This window comes from Hippopotamus amphibius, chromosome 3, assembly GCF_030028045.1.
Source record: "Hippopotamus amphibius kiboko isolate mHipAmp2 chromosome 3, mHipAmp2.hap2, whole genome shotgun sequence".
Taxonomy (NCBI): domain Eukaryota; kingdom Metazoa; phylum Chordata; class Mammalia; order Artiodactyla; family Hippopotamidae; genus Hippopotamus; species Hippopotamus amphibius.
The window spans coordinates 58,268,018-58,290,271 of NC_080188.1; the positions used below are offsets into that span (position 1 = coordinate 58,268,018).

The 22,254-nt window shown below is 38.8% G+C and overlaps 2 protein-coding genes across 2 annotated transcripts; both read right to left on the reverse strand.

Annotated features, from left to right (window-relative positions):
• Positions 1–711: 711 nt before the first annotated feature.
• On the reverse strand, positions 712–4,440 carry PIGY (phosphatidylinositol glycan anchor biosynthesis class Y). The gene has a single exon (XM_057729551.1). It carries the CDS (start codon positions 4,438–4,440, stop codon positions 4,225–4,227), a length of 216 nt encoding a protein of 71 aa, XP_057585534.1. The 3' UTR covers positions 712–4,224.
• A 93-nt stretch (positions 4,441–4,533) lies between these two features.
• On the reverse strand, positions 4,534–6,390 carry PYURF (PIGY upstream open reading frame). The gene is made up of 2 exons (XM_057729550.1): positions 6,051–6,390; positions 4,534–4,675 (listed from the first exon to the last, which is right to left on the reverse strand). The coding sequence occupies exons 1-2, from the start codon at positions 6,251–6,253 to the stop codon at positions 4,534–4,536; spliced, it is 345 nt and encodes a 114-aa protein (XP_057585533.1). The 5' UTR covers positions 6,254–6,390.
• Positions 6,391–22,254: the final 15,864 nt, after the last annotated feature.

The following is a 22,254-nucleotide window of genomic DNA, read 5'->3' on the forward strand; positions in this document are numbered from 1 at the left end:
GTAATTTCACATTACCTGCCTCACATCATTTCCATGTCAACAGATGCCGAGTCTGCAGTTGAGAGAGGCTTCCTTAAAAGCCCACTCTGCAGGAATGGAAGGAAATGAAAATGACAAATCCTTCCTTGCTCCTTCAGGGTGGAACATCGCTGCTTCGAACGCTGGTGGGAAGGAGCTTATTCACAGGGTGGTTAAAGATGATCCCTGTCGGTGATGCGATGAGGATAGTAGGGAAGGTAGTCTCGCTAAGAGGCTCTGAGGAGGCAAGAGGTCTCTGCCATTGTGGAGTCGGCTAATCATTAGGGAGGAAGAGTGGGGAAGAGTCCCAGTTCGTGAAAGAATCAGGCAGTATTTCTCATGGTGGGTTTACAGTGCAACGATCGGAGGTGGTGAGGTCACTGTCATGGTGTATGTGGCATGTAATGGCAAGGCAGCGCAGGAGTCCCCATAACAGACAGAAGGCCAATATGATGTGCTTGTGAGGAACTTAGAAAAGAAACACTAGAAAACTGTTGAAGAATTCCCCAGAAAGGGTGTCAGATCTGAGAGGGTCACTAGAAGTAGCATAACGTGCCGGACAAAATTTAGTGGGCTTAAGACCTATATTCCACTACTGTCCATGTCTCTAACCGGCATCTGAACTATAGCGAGTGACTTGGAACCACTGAGCCTTATGCTGGACATAGAGATGTTGTGTTTTGATAACAGCTTTATTGATATATAAGTCGCATAGCATATAATTCAGCCGTGTACATTGTACAACTCGATGGATTTAGTATAGTGACAGAATTGTGCAGTCATTGCCACAGTCGATTTTAGAACATGTTCATCACCCCAAAGAGTAACCCTGTACCTTCTAGCCATAACTGCAATCTCCTGTTCACCCACAGCCCGAGGCAACCACTAATCTACTTCCTATTTCTACAGATTTGCCTGTTATGGGCATTTCATCGATACAAAATCAATGTGATTTTTTATAACTAGCTTCTTTCATTATAGCATAATATTGTCAAGATTTATTCATGTTATAGTATATATCAGTACTTCATTCCTATTTATTGCCAAATAATATTTCTTTGTATTCATATTCATACCACATTTTATTTACTCATTCATCAGTTGATAGACATTTGGGTTGCTTTCTAACTTTCTGGTTATTATGAATGATGCTGCTGTGAACATTTGTGCACAAGTTTTTGTGTGGACATGTTTTCATTTCCCTTGAGTATATACCTAGGAGTGGAATTGCTAGGTCATATGGTAACTGTGTTTAACTTTTCGAGGGACTACCAACTGTCTTCCAAAGAAGCTGCAGCATTTTATATTCTCACCAGTAGTGTATAAGGGTCTGAGAAATATTTTAAAACTGCAGATCTGCTCTTAGGCGTGCCAGTGAGATAGAGAAATATTTCTTCTAGGTAGTTCTGTTCCTTTCCCAGCTTTCCATGATATTGTCATGCATATTTCATCTATGTTACAAACTCAACAATACTATAATAATTATTACTTTATATAATTTAATACCTCTTAAAGAAATTGAGAGAAGAAAGAACAAGTACTTATTTGTAGCATTAGTTACATTAACCTTATTTATCTTTTCTGGTTCTCTTCATTTGTTCCTGTGAATTCAAGTTACCTTCTAGTGTCATTTCCTTACTCCAGTACAGCTTTGCTCTCAGCCACTCACTTCCTTTGTGCTGTTAATGGCAAATAAGATGTTGACCCCAAAATACAATTGTATATATATTGTTTTATACAATTGCTCTGCAAATTAGTTAAGAAAAAATCCTTTTTTATCATTTACACTTCTCTAGTTACATAATTATCTTTACTCTCCTGGTGGCCTGCTCCTCCTGGGGAAATACCATGACCCTCAATTAGGAGCTGGGGAAGAGGGGCCGTGCTCATGGCCACACCACTTCTGGAGTGGCTATTACGCTGAGCTGAGAGGAGGGAGAAAGACCTGTGTGGTGGTTCAAACTGCTGTACTTAAGTTTTAGATTTTCTTGTATGTTTTCTCACTTGGCTATATGCTCCTAGATAGTTTCCAGAGACTTTTAATGGCTGTGTTGTTTTTTGTTTATTTTTTTTATTTTTTTGGGGGTACACCAGGTTCAATCATCTGTTTTTGGCTGTTTTGTTTTTAATTTTCACCAGTTAGGGTTGTTTCACTGGGGAACTGGTCTCCACAGCTCTTCCTGCGGCCATTCCGCAAGTCAGTACCACTGAGTTCTTTATAAAGTGCTTTCATGTGTAAAGTTTAGCTTGTTCCTCAGTTTTACGGAGCAAGCAGGGGAAGGATTTCTAGCCTTAAAGATGAAGCACAGAGCTAAGTAATTTGCCTGGTTACAAGGCTTGTCAGAGCTATGTGTTCACTCTTCCAGGAAGTGCTTGCTTATTGCCTCTGTGCTAAGCACTAGATAAAAAATGTTGAACAATCTACACAGACAATTACAGTACAAGGTTAAGTGCTAGAAGAGAGATAAAATATATGATACTCAGGAAAACAATAGGGCATCAGGCTTGATTAAGAATTTGAACCTATGCATTTTGATTCCTCATTTTATTTTTCCTGTAAATAGAAAGGATGAGTTTGCTCAAAATAAAGCAGCACTGTATAGTGATTCAGAAGGCAGACCTTAAAGCCACATTGCCAGGTGGTTTCAACTTCAATTATTGTTGTTACTCTGAGTAAACCACTTAATCTCCCTGTGCTTTAGTTTCCTCATCTGTGAGACGGTGCTAACTTTACCTACCCTACCCCTTAGGTTATAAGATGTTGTATGTTTAGAACTGTACCTAGTGTATAGTTTGTACTACACAGTGATTGCTAAGTAAATTCTACTAGTGAAAAGATGGAGTTACTACTGCAATCCCCCAGGGATATGATAATTTCCTCTAAAATGGTAAAATGCTTAGCATGAAAAAGCTAAAGCTGACTTTTCAGAATACAGTGCTTGTTTTATCAGCAAAATTGTTTCATTTACACTGACCATAGTGAGATTTAGGGCAAATTAAAAAGAACAATAATGCCATTTCAGGAAATGATAGGTACCTCTATTGTCTTATTTATATATTGCCAGGGAATAATTTCTAAAACATGACTTGTACTACAGTATATACACTGAATTAATGCAACAGAAAACACATCTAACTTATTTTAATATTCAAGAATCACTGTCTAATGCTTTTGTTAAACTACTTAAGATTCTATTAAGAATCAGTTAAGGTTATATTCAGTTCTTGGGTTTCTTTAGGGTAACTACTGAAAATATTTATGCTACACCTCTGAAACGGTTATTGTACTAATCAATCTTGTTGAAAGTTCTGGAAAATCAGGAACTATTAATGTGTAAAATGCTCATGCCCTTAGTGGTGCTAACTAGGTCTCCTATGGCAGGAAAATAAACTGAAATGTGGCTCAAAATGTAGCCCTAAACTCAATAGCACAGAATAAGCTATTTACAAATCTTCCAAACCCACCTCTACCTCCAGAGGCGCATACTTTCCTGGGAAATGATTCTATTTTGGGTATTATGTGCCTCTCTAAATAGTTTAACTTTAAAATTTAGACTATTTTACATTTTCCCTTCCTTAGAATCACACTTGTGAGCGAAGGAGGGGAGAAACCCCACAAAACTACAAATTGTTTTATGGAAAATGTCAGTATCTTATTTTATTATTACTGTTAAGTAGGTGATGCCAAGAAGGTAATTTTACAAACTCATAATTTTGGCAAGTACATGAAGTTTCCATTTTATTATAGTTTTATATCACATTAGTTCAAATGCATTTCTCTACAACTACGCCAGCACAACTCTTATGGAATTATTTCAGTCATCCTTAACATGTGACTCTACCAAAGACTTTGAATCTAAAATAAACATTATAGAATTTCAAGTTAATAACTTTTAATAATGAATGGGATAAGAAATAAAGTCGTCAGAGGATGGCTGGGGCTGTTAATTTCTAACAAGACACTTTGTTGAAATGTTTCTCCTGATACCCCAGGTATAAATGGGAACCTTCAAACAAGGGCAGAACCAAAGTGCAATATAGAAGCCTTTGCAGCGTAAGCCTCCCATAGTCCTATACCTCTGACAGAAGCTAGGCAAAGCCTCTTTCCTGCAAATTAAGTGGGATTCCAGTGCTTTCATGTATTGAGGTGTCAGAGACAGACGCTCAGGCGTATCATTAGGATATGCCATCTCGGCTCTGGTTGTATTAATTATGCCTGAAGAGTTTAATACCCATCCAAGTCCAAAGGTGGAAGAACACATAAACGGGTATGGTAACCGGCAAGAGCAGACTGTAAAAGCACAGGCTGCTTGTGCTCGTGCAGCCCTGTGGGAAGTCGTCTTCCACAGAGGCTGAGTATAACAGTCCGGTTAAAGAGACCAATGGAATAAGGACAGTCAACGTAGGAAGAGACAGAAACATTCTTCTCCACTTATTACCCGCCGCTCTGACTTTTTAAAAGGCGGATGGTACTGAGAAAAGTTAGGTGTGTGTGCTGTTGTTTTTAAGTATGATCTAAGGCTGCTCCACTTCTTCTTGCTTCTTATTTTGACGCGTCATCCTAGCTGCCTGTGGTATCATATGAGGAATCCCATCGATAATTGGATAGGCTATTCCTAACTCTTCGTTAATCAATTCGTTGGTTGATGCTTCATATCTGAGGGGGGAAAAGAAAAAGAAAACAAAGTGTGGAAAACAAAATGCTTGGAAGAGCTTGATGTTCAATAAACAGTAACATTTATCCAATTCTTAACACAGAGTTAATCCCAGAAAAGCAGAATTAGATTGCTTTTCATTCTAAAAGCAGTAATAGCTAATCGAACCATTTCTCTTAGAAAAGGAATCTCTTTGTTCCCATTTTAGTCCTTTTCTGCCATTTTTCTTTTTTCACTTTATTCTCAAGCTATGCATTAACGGTTTAAAATACCAGTCAGAAAAGATCTGCCCTTTTCATCCAAATATTCCTTCATTACTCTTTTCAACCCCCAAGCAATCCCTGTTTATTTACTACTGCAACAGACACTAGAAGAACTTCCAACTTCTTCGTTTTACAATACATGCTTAAAAGAGTAACCTTATTGAAACCACTGAAAATCAAAATACACATAAGTTTGAGAAAGATGAGAGGGCAGAAATGACGAAAGTTCGGAACGCACCACGTCTGCAGTGAGCTGTTTACACAATTAGCTAAAAAGCAGATGAAGTGGTAATTTCAAGGTTTAAGGAAACTGCATGAGTAATATGTCCATCGTGAGAAAAATCCAGAAAGATAAATGAAAAAAATGAAAACAAAGATTACTAGAAATCTACCACCCAAAGACTACCACTGATAACATCTTGGTGTTTACTAGTGTTGTCAATGTTCAGTTTTAGTAGCCTGGAACTGTAGAGCTGTTTATCCTAAAGATTCTAGGTTAAAGGCTAAGAAGGCCTTTACAAAAACCAGCTAGTCGAGAACTAAAAGCCAAAGGGCAGCACACGTAGCTTACGCGCTTAAGATCGCATACGGCGTTTTCACAAGAATCTGGAGGCTACTACATTTTTCATCATCTTGGCTTAAAAATCTGAATGCCTTCGGCTAGTCTTTTGAATCCCAAGAGTTCGTAAACCTGGTTTTACGGGAGAAACACAGGGTCCTTTTCACAAAATACGCAGTAGCCCAGGCCCCGCCCCCAGGCCTTCCGACTCCGCCCGCCTAGGGTGTTGCCTGGAAATCTGCATTTTTTACGACGTCTCCTGGCGGTTCTCATGCGCAGCCAGTGGAGAACCTATACGCGCCCTGACCCATGCCTTCGAGTAGGCGGTTTGGTTTGGGACGCCTGGGGCTCGGCGCCCCCCTGGCTCCCTGCCTCCCTCCCCGCCGCACAGAGAGATTCCTGGGAGCTGGCGGGCCCGGGTCCAAAAAATGGCAGCGAAGAACGCCCGGAATGACCCGAAAGGCTCCTCGAGGGCGGTAAACGGCCGTGGGGCCCACCTGTCCCCTGCCCGCGACGGGAGGCCACGGAGGAAAAGCCGCAGCGGGCGAGTCTCACCTGAGCGGCTTCTTGGAGAGCGGGCACACCAGGAACTCCAGCAGCGCCGGGTCGCAGGCGCCAGGCGGTTTCCCCGTCCTCTCGCTCTTGTCTGCAGACGGCCGCGCCCCCGACGCGTGCAGACACCTCCGGGCGACCTCAGCCGGCGGCGCGCGTGTCCCTCGCAGCGCTGAGGCGAGCCGGCCGCACACTCCGCTCAGCATGATCTGGAAGCCCGCCACCAGCCTCCTCGCGCTCCCTCCGCGATCCCCGGCCGCTGTAGCCGATCCCCGAGTCCAGCCCCGCCGGCCAGGCCCCGCCCCTCGGTGTTCTGGAAACGCTGCCCCCGACAGGCGGAGACCAGCGCTTTGGTTCCGAGCACACTCCGGACCCGACTGCTTTTTTTCCGCGACACCGCTCGGTAGTTGAGAGCGCCGCCTGCAGCTCCGGCCTCTTGCAGCTCTTTCTGCGCGTTTGCAAATTACAAACAAAAGTAATGCTTGAGGGGGTGTGTCTTGAGTTTTCACCAGAGCCTATCGCAGGGTTGCCAGGAAGCCAGTGGCCGGACCTCAAAACCACACAGTGTTACACTTGGACCTTCGTGGTTATCACCAAAATGAGGTTTCAAACACACTGTCATATTAGGTACGTTAAAAACATAACTTGGTTTTATGTAAATCTTAACTATACCACAGTTCCTGTAATATCGTTTGGCTTTTTCCCCCCCCCTTCTCCTTCTGAAAAGAATGACTTAGGCCTCTTAACCTCTGAGATGCCCAGATTCTTACGCTGTGGGACTCATCGTGAACTCATTGGCATCATAATAGCACAACTAATTTGCTTTTATAAATGAGCTTGAAAACAGCAAGAACTCTAAATAATTGTTAGTTAAATGGGTGATCCATTCAATGCCCTTCCCCCCCCCCCCCCCCCCCCCGCCCCAGTTTGCCTCTGGCTCTCCAAGGAAATGATGCAGGTTTGATCTTTCTTATAGTGTGGTAAATAAGTGCTTGGGCTCTGGGGTGCGCAGTTTACTAGCTGCATGACTCCAGCAAGTGACCTAACTACTCAGTGTCCTTATCTGTGTGATAAGATCAATAATCCTACCTACCTCATGCAGTTCCCTCCTGGGGCTTAAAATGTGCTAATGCATGCAAGGAGCATTTAGAAAAGTGCGTGGGACAAATTAATGCTCAATTAATGTCATCTACTGTTATTTTTATTTTTCTCTAGTCTTCCTAGTTCAGTATACTAGGAGATTGTTAGTCATCATTCTTTCCCCTTTGTTTTGCTAAATATTGAATCTTTTCTTGCATCATTTCACACTTTGAGTTCCTCAGAGTTAGGGATGGGAGTGAGGAATATAGAGATACAAATACAAGATTATATTTTCAAATTTCTCTTGCACTCAGCATTGTAAAAGTAGAGAAACTTTTATTTTGTTTGTTCATTGTATTTTTAAAAATCCACTACATTATTTGATGCTCTTTGTTTACTAATACTCAAAAGATTTCAGCATAGGCAGTTGTCAGGGATGTAGCCTCAGAAGGGCCTATTGTAAAGTTCCTATGTTACCTTCACATTATTTCCTACTAGGGCAGTAGTAGGAATTAATTTTTCAGGTGTAGTTAGTTGATACCTAGGGAAGGAGTGAACTGTAGGAAAGATAAGTTTCAGCGAGGTATGGGGACACAGAGCTTGACTTCTGCCAGCACTGAGTGAGCCCAGGCCAGGTTGGACAGGCTGGAACCTTGGCCCTTGTGGGGTAGGGCCAGGCACCCATGCTTAAGACAAGCTTCAGTAGCCTCAGCTGGCCTCACCTGGCTAATAGATGCCTATCAGCTGGGTTTTCTAACCAGTTATAAATAAATTAGTTTTAGTTTGCATCCACATAGAAGGTTTGAAGCAGATCAGTTTAATTTATATTAGGCTTGGGGAAAAATGGAGAGTAACAGCAAAATATTGAAAATATCTTCAAATTTATAACATCCCAAGCAACATCCAATATTTAAGGAACATCTCAGTGTGTGAAGTATTAATCCAAACCATGAAAATATTGAGTTGCAAAATGTCCCTACACAGCCCTCGCTAATTAACAAATTGACTCATTTCTGCATGTAGTATACTAAGGTGAATGTAGGTGGCAGTATAGAATTGTAAAGTAATTAGTCCTTTTTTTTTTACTATTGGCATGGCTTTGATCTTTCCCATCACAGAGCTCTGGGTACAGGTACCGCATTAGCTGGGTGACCTTGGGAAACTCTCTGCCTCAATCTTCTCATCTGTGAAAAGGTATAATAATACTACCTACTTTATTTGAGTTGTTGAGGGGATTAAATCAGATAATACAAGTAAACCAGTGAGCATAGGGGCTGACACAGAGCACACGTTTCAAAAATGTTATCAGAGCAGCAAAATTCCTTATTATAGGAAAGCTGTAGAAAATTCCGATGAAAAAGGAAAGCACAATGTACCACTGGGAACCTTAATTTTAACTGACATAGAATTTTTAGTTTCCATTGTGAATAATATTGAAATACAACTCTTGGGTTATTATACCCATTAAGTGAGTTAGAAATCTCCAGACAAAGGCTAGAATATATATTTTAATAAAGTCCCATAAATACCAAATTTGAGGCATTGGAATTCGGGAATCTGATTGAGAGAGAGAAGTTAAAGTCGCTTTTCCACTAGATGGCGTCTTCCAATATCTGAACTAACACTTATTCCTGCTAGTACTTTTCTTTCTGTGATTACAAAGATCTGCTTTTATTTTGCCAGTTGTTTCTTTAATTTGATGACATCTCTATGTTCCTAAAGGGACAAAAGTCACAAAAATTTTATTAATAAGTTAAGGTTGTGATGAGTTCATTAAAATCCAAAGGATAAATGCACAGAAAGTATGAAAAAAATCACAAAAGAGAAGATACAGTTGATCAATAAACACATAAAAAATATTCATCCTCAGTAGTAAGGTAATGCAAATTTTAAACATCAAAGAACTTTCTATTTCTCACCTATAAAAATTGTAAATATTTTAGAAGTATAATTCTTAATATTTGCCATTCATTTATTAATGTATTGAATGCCCACTATGTGGCAGGAACTGTCTAGATTAGTAGAGTTCTTCAGAGAAACAATTAATTGTGTGTGTATATATATCTGTATATAGGGTTTATTATGAGGAATTGGCTCACATGATTATGGAAGCTGAGAAACCCTAAGATCTACTCTCTGAAAGCTGGAGACCCAGGAAAGCCAGTGGTGAAGTCCAGTCTGCATTCCCGAAGGCCTGAGGGCCACACAAGTGGATGGTGTAAAAACCCCTGTCCAAGGGCAGGAGAAGACAGATCCCAGCTCGAGCAGGTAGGAAGCAAAAGGCATAAATTCCTCCTCCCTCCACCTCTTTGTTCTATATAGACTTTCAGTGGATTGGATGAGGACTATCCACACTGCAGTGAGCTGTTTTACCGAGTCAACGGATTCAAATGCTAATCTCATCTGTCCCTCACAGACATACCCAGAAATAATGTTCAGTCTGGGCACCCCTTGGCCCAGTCAAGTTGACACAAAAAGTTAACATCACAGTATCCTAGAGGCTGGAGCTATCCTCTGGACACACCATTACACAGGGTTAAAAATAAAAACTCATCACAACAATACCAAAGTGGGTATTATAGATAATAAGTGAAAGAAAGCTGGACACAAATTTTACGCATGAGTACAATTATTTTTTAAACCAAGAACTTAGGAATAGGAAAGGAAAAAAAGAATAAAAACCAAGTATTGATTGCCTTTAGGTGGTTGGAATATTACTGAATTGTTCTTTTTCTCTCTTTTAAATTTTTTCTTTAATAGTTTTAAAATATAAATATTACCAGTTAATATTTAAGGTTCATCACTGCTAGATGTGTATTTTGTTTCAAAACTATTGATTCAGTTAAGTGAATATTTATTGAGCACTTTCTATATTCTCAATATTATAATAGGAGTTAGAGAGGGTATAAAAGCGTAAAAGATATCCTGATTTTCAAGAAGTTCATAATCTTAAGTGGAGTAAACAGCATAGGATAAAGTTAACTGAAAATCCTGGCTTATATATTATGCATTTTTTGTGTATTTATTCAACATTTGTTGAATTTATATTGTACGTCAGATACACAAAGGAGGGAGTGATACCTGTGCCTGATGGGAGGGTTGGGGGAATATCAGTAAAGTATGGGTCATGTAGCACAGTCACATTATTTGTTTAGGTCTCAGGAGACACTCATTTAACCTCCTTTCATAATCTCTTTTAATCCATGAAAACAAATTTAAATTTTGCAATAAGGATATCGAAGGTAGCTGACAAAGATGAGTATGATGAGCCATCAAGACTATATAACTGTTAGATTTCAAATCCGATCACAAAAATGGCCAGATTTGGGGAATCCCCTGCTGGTCCAGTGGTTAGGACTCTGTGCTTTGAATGCAGGGGCCACGGGTTCGATCCCTGGTCAGGGAACTAGGATCCTGTAAACTGTGCGGCATGGCCAAAAGAGGAAAAAACAACAAAGGCCAGAGTTGATCTTCAGCTTAAAAGTCCAGCATGATTAGCATGTGAACATATGAAAAGAGGAATAGTATTTCTTAAAGAAACTCGTCACCACTATTTTGTTCTTTAAAATGTTCTCTTTATACATATTTCAGAAATGTCATTAAAACTATAAATGTATCAAAGAAGTGTCCAGGTAAACAATTCCCTATAATATTATTTTGTCTATTTAGAATAAAGGAAATCAAGGAGAAATGGCAGGGAGTTTGTTCCAACTTGGCTTTGAATAGAAATGGTGATAGTACCCATCTGTGCTGGCTGCTTTGGCCCTCTCAACCTCCATTTCACAGAAGTTGGGAAGCTAAAATTACATTTTCCAGACTCTCTTGTGGCTAGGGCTGTGGATGTGCAGTATGTTCTGTACACACATGAGATTTAAAAGGGAGACAGAAGCAAGCTTCCTGCAGCAGGGAGAGCTGACGAGCAGGCTCTCACAGACACAAGGCTTGCATGGATGGGTTGGATCTGTGTTGCCTTCTGGACGCATCTTGACTATGAGGCAGCTGTGGCAGCAAGAGCAGTGCTAGTAGCAGCAGCTTCCTGTCCTCTGGATCACAGCTATGAGGGTATGACCTTAACACCAAAACTCTAGAGCAAGCCCCTATTTCTGCTGTTCCAGCTCTTCCAATGAATTTATAAGCATGCACTTCCCTATGTTAAATTTCTTTGTACTGGAAATACCTAGAATAATTTATTTTTCCTATCCTGAACCCTGAGTGATAAATTATTAGAGTGTTGATGTGAGAATAAAATATATGTAATCATTTAGGATAGTACGTGATAGTTTGTACTCAATATGTGCTAGTTATTTAAATTTTTATTGGGGAGATGAGTTCAAGCTGAGGAGAACAATCTCGGCCCAAGGTTGAAAACTACGGTTTGAAGGCCAAATTGAGCCCACCATCTGTTTTCATAAATAAAGTTTTATTGGAAAACAGCCGCTATTATTTGTTGACATGTTGTCTGTGGCTACTTTCATTCTTCAAGATCATAGTTGCAACAGAAACTGAATAGACCACAAAGCCTAAAATGTTTCCTCTCTGGCCCTTATCAGAAAAGATTTCCTTACCCCTGATCTGAACCATCAAAAAGAATGAGGAGTACGAGGACTGGGAAGATTCATGAAAACAATCATCCCCTTGATACAGAGCTATCATATTTAAGGAAAATAGTTTGGGAAGTAGAACATTGAGGAGGGAGGAAGATACTTATGATATGTGCAAAACTCTGATTTTCTAAGTAAAATTGGAGGGATAAAAGGAGGCAAAACTGATGTCACCTGAGGCCTCAGCAGGTCATTTGCTCGCGCTCATAGGACGACTTCTGCCATTTCCCGAGGTTTTCCTCTAGATCGTGCAGCCCAGCTTGGAAAGTGGCCTGGTGAGAAGCAGCGTACCAAAAGTCTTTATTACCTCTTCCACACCCAGCTGATCGCAAGTTCTTACAGTTTGTTTCTTCATAAATTCTCTGGCATTCACCCACTTTGATCTTCAGTGTCACTCTTCTAATCTAGGCCTCAGTAATTTAAAACTGAATATAGTCCTAAATTCCTTGTTTTAAAATTTTTTCTCCTTTAAAATTCCAATTTAAAAATTTCTCCTTTTCTTTCTCATTGGCAGCTTTGTCAAAGATTTCACGAAAAGAAAAATTATTTATGCTTGATTTGTGATTTATTACTTTTCACAATATTCATTAACACGTCATAATCACCCAGAGCCCATAGTTTACCTTAGGGTTCACTCTTGGTGTTGTACAGTCTGTGGATTTGGACAAATGTATAATGGCACGTACCCACCACTGTGGTATCACACAGAGTATTTTTACTGCCCTAAAATTCCTGGGTTCCACCTACTTTTATATTTGATTTTCAAGTTCTGTGTGTTTTCAATTTTAACTAAGTTTCTTAGCTTTTATCTCTTTGCTTTTTTTACTCCTTTTCTCCCTCCTTCTACACCCCACCATCTCCCTCCCCCACTTCCTTCCTGCTGTGGATAAATATGACCCATATAATCTGACAGCACTTTTCAAACTTGAATGTGCATGTGAGTCACCTGGGAATCTTGTTAAAATGCAAATTCTGATTGAGTATGACTGAGATCATACTGAATAGGCAGCTTGTAATCCTCGTTTGTTAAAAGCTTCCAGGTGATGTCGCTGATTTTCAGACCACACTTTGAGTAGCAAGACTCTAGAACATTGATTCTCATACTGAGATGATTTTGGCCTCCAGGGGACACTTGGCAATGTGTGGAGACGTCTTTGATTGTTACAACTGGGGTAGTGCTACTGGGTAGAGGCCAGGAATGCTGCTACACATCTTACTATGCACAGGACAGCCCCTCACAACAAACAATTATCTTGCCCCAAAGGTCAGTAGTGCCAAGGCTGAGAACCCTGTTCTAGAATGAGCTTAAAATTTGTAAGTACCACGTATGTATGTTCTATGACTCTAACAGGTTTTTCTGAGTTTGGGGTCAGGGGGTTGGTTGATAGGAAAAAGCTTTCCAGGTTGCTCCCAGTGAGGCCTGGTAGGTTCCCTCTTCTTAGCCATTTCTTGTGACTGAAAGGGTTTCTTACATAATATCAGGAAGAATTTTTTCTTTCAAAAGTCTATTAGCCCTCAGGTCATATCCTCTTCTGATTTATTAAGTGAAAATTACGAATGGAATTTTTCATGGCATTAGCATGATTTTTAAAAGCCCCATAACCCTAGAAAAGGATAAAAAAAATTAAGGCAGCAAGTCTGTAGGCTTGAAATGTGTGATGTTATATGGCTTTTGTGCTATCCATACTTAGGCTAGTGCTTTATGGGGTCTTAGAAAACAACTGAAGCAATTCCCAAAATGATAATCAATAGATGTTTTACTCTGTGTGTTTCCAATGAATCTTCAAATTGTATCAATCAGGTAGTCCATGGTGTAAAAGGAAATGAACCTTAAAAGAAGCCTTTCCCTGTATTTAGATGAGGAAGATGAGGACTAGCTCTAAGAGTTCTTCGCTCTGACCATAGGGAGCTGTGTTTTCCGTGGTTGAAGGGATTTGGGAATTTGATAAACTCTGGCTTGATTTGACTCTTCAGCAGCACAGTCCACACAAAAGAGTTACTGCCTATGAGAAATACGATGACTTTACCAGAATAATGTTTAAATGAAAGTATTTTTATTTAAATTCTGGTCACAATTCCAGATTTTTGAAAGTCTGCCTTCCCGATTTTCTCAGCCCGTCAGGCATCGCTAGCTGACTCATAGACCAACATTGAACTTCCTACCAGACACTTACTGCCTGGCCTGCCAGCACCTGCAGCACAACCCTGGGATTCGTTCTGCTCTGGTTTCTTCTTGCTGTCCTTCCAAAGGAAGATAATACCACATTTTAAAACAGTGTTTAGACTCGTCACTGAGAATATTTTCTTTTAATGTAATAATCGCATTGAAACATAATTTATTCACCAACTTATAGAATTCATAAACTGAAAAATGCTGTGTAAGGTGATTAAATCAGACAGAATGATCCTCTTAAACTTAGTTTCTCACTCCCCCCCACAACTCTCCCTCTTCTTTACTAAACTTAGTCAGTGATACCACCATCCACTGAATCACCTGGGCCCCAGAACTGAAGTCATCCTATACTTCTCCCTTCCTCTCACCTCCCACATGCAGTCAGTCACTAGGTCCTATCATTTGCATCCCTTAGTCTAGGTCCTCATGACTTCTGTCCTAATGTTCAACAATAGTCGTTTAACAGGTCCTGCTTCCAGTCTCGTCTTTTGTCAATTCATCCCCCACACTGTTGCCAAAATATTCTTTTAATGTAAAAATTAATCACAAGTAAAAGCCTTTGCTTAAAATACAGTTTCCAAACTCCAAAATGTGACTGCTTTAGGTAAATTTTTGGCTTTAATCCTCCTGCTGGTTTCTGAATTTGTGTATATGTAATCTGTATATTATTACATAATAAATATATATATTTAGGTAATTATATATATCTAATTTGTAGAGCAATTTTAGGTTCACAGCAAAATTGAACGGTAAGTACAGAGAGTTCCTATATATCTCCTCCCCGACAAACACACACAAGCTCCTCCACTATCAACATCCCTCACCAGAGTCGTACATTTGTTGGAATCAGTGAACCTACAGCGACACATTATTATCACCCCCAATCCATAGTTTATATTAGAGTTCATTGTTGGTGTTGTACATTTTATAGGTCTGAACAAATGTATAATGACAACTGTCTACCATTGTAGTATCATACAAAGTATTTTCATTGTCCTAAAAATCACCTGTTCTTCATTTGCTCATCCCTCCCCCAAACCCCTGGCAACCACTGATTTTTTTTTTTAATGTCTCCATAGTTTTGCCTTTTCCTGAATGTCATATAGGCGGAATCATACAATATGTAGCCTTTTCAGATTGGCTTCTTTCACTTAGCAATATGCATTTGTTTCATTTTCACGAATTGATAGCTCATCTCTTTTTACTGTTGAATAATATCTCATTGCCTGGATGTACCACAGTTTGTTTATTTATGCACCTATTGAAGGTCATCTTGGTTGTTTCCAAGTTTTGGCAATTATGAATAAAGCTGCTATAAACATTTTTGTGCACGTTTTGTGTGGACATAATTTTTGATTCATTTGGGTAAATACCAAGAAATGTGATTGCTCGATCATATGGTAAAAGTATATTTAGTTTTGTAAGAAACTGCCAAACTGTCTTCCAAAGTGGCCATACCATTTTGCATTCCCACCAGCAATAAATGAGAGTTCCATTTATTTTACATCCTTGTCAGCATCTGGTGTTTTCAATGTTTTTGATTTTCGCCATTCTAACAGGTGCGTAGTGGTATCTCATTATTTTAATTTGCAATTCCCTAATGATGTATGAAATTGAGCATCTTTTAACATGCTTTTTTGCCATCTGTATATCACCTTTGGTGAGGTATCTATTCAGATCTTTTGTTCATTTTTTAAATTGGCTTGTTCATTTTCTTATTGAGCTCTAAGAGTTCTTCTAACAATTTATAATAGATAACAGTCCCCTATCAGATATGTCTTTTGCAAATATTTCCTTGCAGTCTGTGGCTCATCTTCTCATTCTTTTCATGTGTATTTTTCTTAAGCTCTTTATTGGAATATAATTGCTTTACACTCTTGTACCAGCTTTTGAGGTAGACCAAAGTGAATCAGCTGTATTTATACATATATCCCCATATCCCTTCCCTCCCGCAACTCCCTCCCGCTCTCCCCGTCCTGGCCCTCTAAGGCATCACCCATCATCGAGTTGATCTCCTTTTGTTATACAGCAACTTCCCACTAGCTATCTGTTTTACAGTTGGTAGTGTATATATGTCTATGCGACTCTCTCACTTTGTCCCAGATTCCCCTTTGCCCCCTGGCCCCCCAGCCCTGTGTCCTCCAGTCCATTCTCTGCATCTGCATCCTTATTCTTGCCCTGTCACTGAGTTCATCAGTACCATTTTCTTTTTTTTTTTAGATTCTGTATATATGAGTTAGCATACAGTATTTGTTTTTCTCTTTCTGGCTTACTTCACTCTGTATGACAGACTCTAGGTCTATCCACCTCATTACATATAGCTCCATTTCATTCCTTTTTATGGCTGAGTAGTATTCCATTGTATATATGTGCCACATCTTCTTTATCCATTCATCTGTTGATGGGCATTTAGGTTGCTTCCATGTCCTGGCTATTGTAAATAGTGCTGCAATGAACATTATGGTACATGTTTCTTTTTGGATTATGGTTTTCTCTGGGTCATATGTATTTTTTATATAGGAATAAATAAAAGTTCAGAATCCTGAGACAGATATAAATTAGAAATGTTTTTTCTTTAAAGACCTTTTATTTTTACTCAAAATATTCTTCGGTATCCAACATCTATTTCCTGTACTCATTCCCCAATTTTCTGATTGCAAAGTTTCTCTCCTTCATTGGTAAACTCTTTGAAAGATGTGAGCAGAGATTTTTGACTACTTGTTACCCTGATTTATGAGAAGCAAACAAAAAAGAGGTGTACCCATGGTCAAGCACTGTTGTCTTGACTGAGCCACTATTTTTCTGTCAAGATAATTGACACAGTGATGACCTTCAAATTACAACTTAACCGTTCTCATGTGGCACATTAAGAGTGAATCCCCACCAATCTCTTACAGTGATATTGCAAGGGAGAAAGAATGCAAATTTTTCTCATGTCGTAGTATAAGATACAAAGATAGCAGAACATCCCATTCTCAGTTCCATTCCCTTGTTATAATTAACACAAATCATCTTATGGGAATGGAATGACCTACTTTAATGTACCTTGCTTTGTATGTGATCGTTTAACAAGTTAGACATTCACATACGCAGACAAATGCCAAGAACTCACAACCCCACTTCCACAGGATTGTGCAAAGTTTCCTGGCACAAGTGGCCTTTGCTGCCCTCAAGGAACTGGCTTCTGCCTCTCTCTTAGCATCCTTTCTCACTGTGGCCACTTTCCATCTTGGATTTAGCCTTTCTGTATTATTTGCTATCTCACTAATGCTCTAGGCTGTTTTACAGCTTCATGTGCTTTGCACATGCCCCAAATACTCTTCCCTCTATTTGTCCATCTAAAGCACGCTTCATCTTTTAAGATCCAATTTTAACACAACCTCTCTTGGGAAGATTGTTCTAACCCTCTTCGTTTCTTGGCTCCTTGGGAATTGGCCAATCTATCCATTGTGTACAATGGTGGATTACACACACACACACCCCCGCCCCCCATTTAATAGTACTTCATTGCAGTCATTCACTTACCTGTCTGTCTCTCCTACTAATCTGTAAGATCCTTTAGGTCACATGCCATGTATATTTTTTTCTTTATCCCTGCATCTAGCACAATGACTGGCATATAGCAGGCTTTAAATAAATGCTCGTAAAATGCATGTAACATGTCCAGTACCAAATGTTTTGTTGTTCCTCTTAATTTGCCAGCAGAAAAAAATTATTATGCAGTCATGGAACATGCCAGGAATATCATTACCTGCAAAAAGCACAGCATAATTAACTTTTCTTTTTCAATTTAGAGAAATTCTAAACACAAAACACAAAAGACATTTTGCCAGTTTTTTAATAATTTTGAGCAATGTAAGTTAGGGTGGTGGTACTAGAAGGAGTACTGTATAATATCTGTCTTCTGAATTCTTTTTTGTTTGAGATTATATGTACATATTTTTGTTTAACTCTTTTTTGGAATATATTTGCTTTACACTCTTGTACCCGTCTCTGAGGTACACCAAAGTGAATCAGTTGCATCTACACACATATCCCCATATCCCCTCCCTCCCGCAACTCCCCCCCACCCTCCCCATCCTGGCCCTCCAGGGCATCTCCCATGAAGTTGATCTCCTTTTGTTATACAGCAACTTCCCACTAGCTATCTATTTTACAGCTCGTAGTGTAAATATGTCTATGCTACTCTCTCACCTCGTCCCAACTTCCCCTTTGCCCCTCACCCCAACCCCATGTCCTCATAGTCCATTCTCTACTTCCGTATTTCCACTCTTGCCTGTCACTGGTTTCATCAGTACCATTTCTTCAGATTCCATATATATGTGTTAGCATACAGTATTTGTTTTTCTCTTTCTGGCTTACTTCACTCTGTATGACAGACTCTAGGTCTATCTACCTCATGACATATAGTTCAATTTCATTCCTTTTTATGGCTGAGTAGTATTCCATTGTATATATGTGCCACATCTTCTTTATCCATTCATCTGTTGATGGGCATCGAGGTTGTTTCCATGTCCTGGCTATTGTAAATAGTGCTGCAATAAACATTATGCTACTTGTTTCTTTTTGGATCATGGTTTTCTCTGGGTATATGCCCAGTAGTGGGATTACTGGGTCATATGATAGTTCTACTTTTAGTTTTTTAAGGACCCTCCAAACTGTTTTCCATAGTGGCTGTACCAGCTTACAGTCCCACCAACAATGCAGGAGAGTTCCCTTTTTTCCACACCCTCTCCAACATTTATTGTCTCTAGATTTTGTGATGATGGTTATTCTGACCAGTTGTGAGGTGATACCTTATTGTGGCTTTGACCTGCATTTCTCTAATAATGAGTGATGTTGAGCATCTTTTCATGTGTTTGTTGGCCTTCTGTATGTCTTCTTTGGAGAAATGTCTGTTTAGGTCTTCTGCCCATTTGTGGATTGGGTTATTTGCTTTTTTGGTATTAAGCTGTATGAGCTGCTTGTATATTTTGGAGATTAATCCTTTGTCCATTGCTTCATTGGCAAGTATATTCTCCCATTCTGAGCATTGTCTTTTTGTCTTGTTTATGGATTCTTTTGCTGTGCAAAAGCTGTTAACTTTCATGAGGTCCCATTTGTTTATTCTTGATTTTATTTCCGTGATTCTAGGAGGTGGGTCAAAAAGGATCTTGCTTTGATGTATGTCATAGAGTGTTTATTGAGATACAGTTAACAGACAATAAACTGCATATATTTAGAGTGTACAATTTGGTATCCCAATTTCCCAATTCATTCCCCCCAACCCTCCCCACTTTCCCCATGTATATTTTAAACTGATATGAAAGTTACAAAAACAGAACAAAGAATTCTTAATACTCTCATCTAGATTTCCTAAGTTAATAGGTTTCAGTAACTAGATTTAAAAAAACTGAATGTAACTTGCAGACCTAAAGTTTAAACACTTCAAAACAAAAACAAAAGACATTATCTTATATCACTACAGTGTAATTATCAAAATCAGGAAGTTAATATTGATACAATATTATTTCATAAAGTATGGATTTCATACCATTTTTGCCAGTTGTCCTATCATAGCAAAAGGAAAAACATTTCTGCTCCAGGATCCATTCGAGGATCAAACATTGTATTTAGTTGTCATGTCTCATTTGTCTCTTTTAATATGAAATATTTTCTTGATCTTTTTTTTTGTCTTTCATCATCTTGACATTTTGAAGCATTCGGGCCAATTAATTCACAGCAAGTCCATTCCTCGATTTGGCTTGTCTAATATTTCCTCATGATTAGATTCAGCTTATATATTTTGCCAGGAATACCACAGAGTGATGCTGTGTCCTTCTCAGTGCATCAACCAAGAAGCATTACCAGTGATACTGACTCTAAACATCTTATTAAGGTGGTGCCTGCAAGTTGTCTCTGCTGTAAATGTTTTTCTCTACATAATTAATAAGTATTATATGGGGATGAGATTATATTTAAGGCTAAATAAAAGAGAATGCAATTTTTCCTAAGTGGTCTGATAGGAAATTATTTAGCTCTGTTATTTGACTTTCTTAGAGATTACATGTAAAAACTAGAAGACTGTTTAAAATGGCAATCTTCTGACACTTTTAGTGCTTTGGCCGCAAAATTATTTATGGAAACAAGATGTAGCTCGGATTTCTGCAGGGCTGAATATTAAAGCCATAAGTAAACGGGAGTCCTGCATTCAGCAGCGCCTCAAGGGGATGAAGCTTGAATAGCAGCAGAAGTGTTGTTTCTGTAATGCTGTATGCATTTGGCTCACTGTTGGATCACTCTTCAAAAACCTCTGACAGGAAGATAATGTCCTAGGCTATTAGTCATACTTTACAATCAAAAGAACAGCAGATTTATGTTGGTGTTAAAACGATGAGTCCTAACTTTCAGTCTCTTTGTTCAACCCACATATTCTTTAAGAGAGAACTATACTGGACTTCCCAGGTAGCTCAGTGGCTAAGAATCCGCCTGCCAATGCAGGGGACGCGGGTTCCATCTCTGCCCCTGGAAGATACCGCATGCCGCGGAGCAACTAAGACCGTGTGCAACAACTATTGAGCCTGCGCTCTAGAGCCTGTGAGCCGCAACTATTGAGCCCATGTGCTGCAACTACTGAAGCCCACGTGCCTAGAGCCTGTGTTCTGTAACAAGAGAGGCCACTGCAGTGAGAAGCCCACACACCACAATGAAGAGTAGCCCCCACTCGCCACAACTAGAGAAAGCCCGTGTGCAGCAACGAAGACCCAACAAAGCCAATAAAATAAATAAATTAATTAATTAATTTTAAAAAAAAGAGAGAGAACTATACTGAAACTGTACAGGTAATTTGATCCATGTTTACTTGTTTTCCAGGGTTATAAATCTAGCACAATAAATAGAATGCTTTTAAACTACTCTTTCAAATGGTTTCATATATATATATATGTATATATGTATATATGTATATATGACTTCCAGTCTTATGTTGAATAAAATTGGTGAAAGTAGGCATCTTTGTCTTAATCCTGATCTTACAGGAAAAGCTTTCAGGTTTTCACCATTGAGGATGATAGCTGTGGACTTGTCATATATGGCCTTATTACTGGGTTGACCAAAAAGTTTATTTGGGTTTTCCCATAAGATGTTATGGAAAAACCCTAAATGAACTTTTTGGTCAACCCAGTATGTAGAAGTACTACATATCTTATATACCAAATTTGTTGAGAGTTTTTTTTTTTTTTTATCATGAAAGGATGTCTAATTTTGTCAAATGCTTTTTTGTCATCTATTGAGATTATCATATGATTTTATCCTTCATGCTGTTAATATATCACATTTGTTGATTTGCATATGTTGAACTATCTTTGTATCTAAGGAGTGAGTCTCACTTGATCATGGTGTATGATCCTTTTAATATGCCTCTGAATTGGGTTTGCTAGTATTTTGTTGAGGCCTTTTACATCTGTGTTCATCAGGGATATTGGCCTGTAACTTTCTTTTCTTGCAGTATCCTTATCTGGCTTTGATGTCAGAGTAATGCTGGCTTCGTAAATTGAGTTTGGAAGTGTTCCCATCTCTTCAACTTTTTTGAAAGAGTTTGAGAATGATTGGCATTTATTCTTTAAATATTTGTACAATTCACCAGTAAAGCCATAAGGTCCTGGGATTTTCTTTGTTGGGGGGGGGTTGATTGCTAATTCAATCTCCTTTGTTGTTACTGGTCTATTTAAATTTTTTAGATCTTCATAATTCAGTCTCCATAAGTTATCTGTTGGCATATTATTGTTCATAGTAGTCTCATGATCCTTTGAATTTCTGTGGTATCGGTTTTAATGTCTCATTTATAATTTTATTTGTCTTCTCTTTTTTCTTAGTCTAAAGTTCTGTCAATTTTGTTTATCTTTTTGAAAAACCAACTCCTGTTTTCATTGATCTTTTCTATTGTTTTTATAGTCTCATTTATTTCTGCTTTGATCTGTATTATTTTCTTGTTTTGCTAATTTTAGGCTTAGTTTTTTCTTCCTTTTCTAGCCTTGAGGTGTAAAGTTAGGTTGTTTATTTGAGATTTTTCTTTTTCTTTTTTAACATAGGCATTTATATATAAATTTCCCTTTTAGACCTGCTTTTGCTGGGTCTGATAGGTTTTGGTATATTGTGTTCCCATTTTTGCTTGTCTAGGATAATTTTGATTTCTTCTTTGACTTATTGTTCAGGAGTGTGTTTAATTTCCACATATTTATGAATTTCTAATAATCCTTCTGCTATTGATTTCTAGTTTCATAACATTGTGGTCTGAAAAGATTGATTTCAATCTTCTTAAATTTGTTGACTTGTATTGTAGCCTAACATATGATCTATCCTGGAGAATATTTTA

What these genes read in the sequence shown, in the direction of transcription:
- PIGY (XM_057729551.1), bottom strand. Translation starts at nt 4,440, where the DNA reads ATGTTTCTGTCTCTTCCTACGTTGACTGTCCTTATTCCATTGGTCTCT.
- PYURF (XM_057729550.1), bottom strand. Translation starts at nt 6,253, where the DNA reads ATGCTGAGCGGAGTGTGCGGCCGGCTCGCCTCAGCGCTGCGAGGGACA. An exon ending in CTCTCCAAGAAGCCGCTCAG is followed by an intron (nt 4,676 to 6,050) that starts GTGAGACTCGCC and finishes TTCCCCCCTCAG; the next exon opens with ATATGAAGCATCAACCAACG.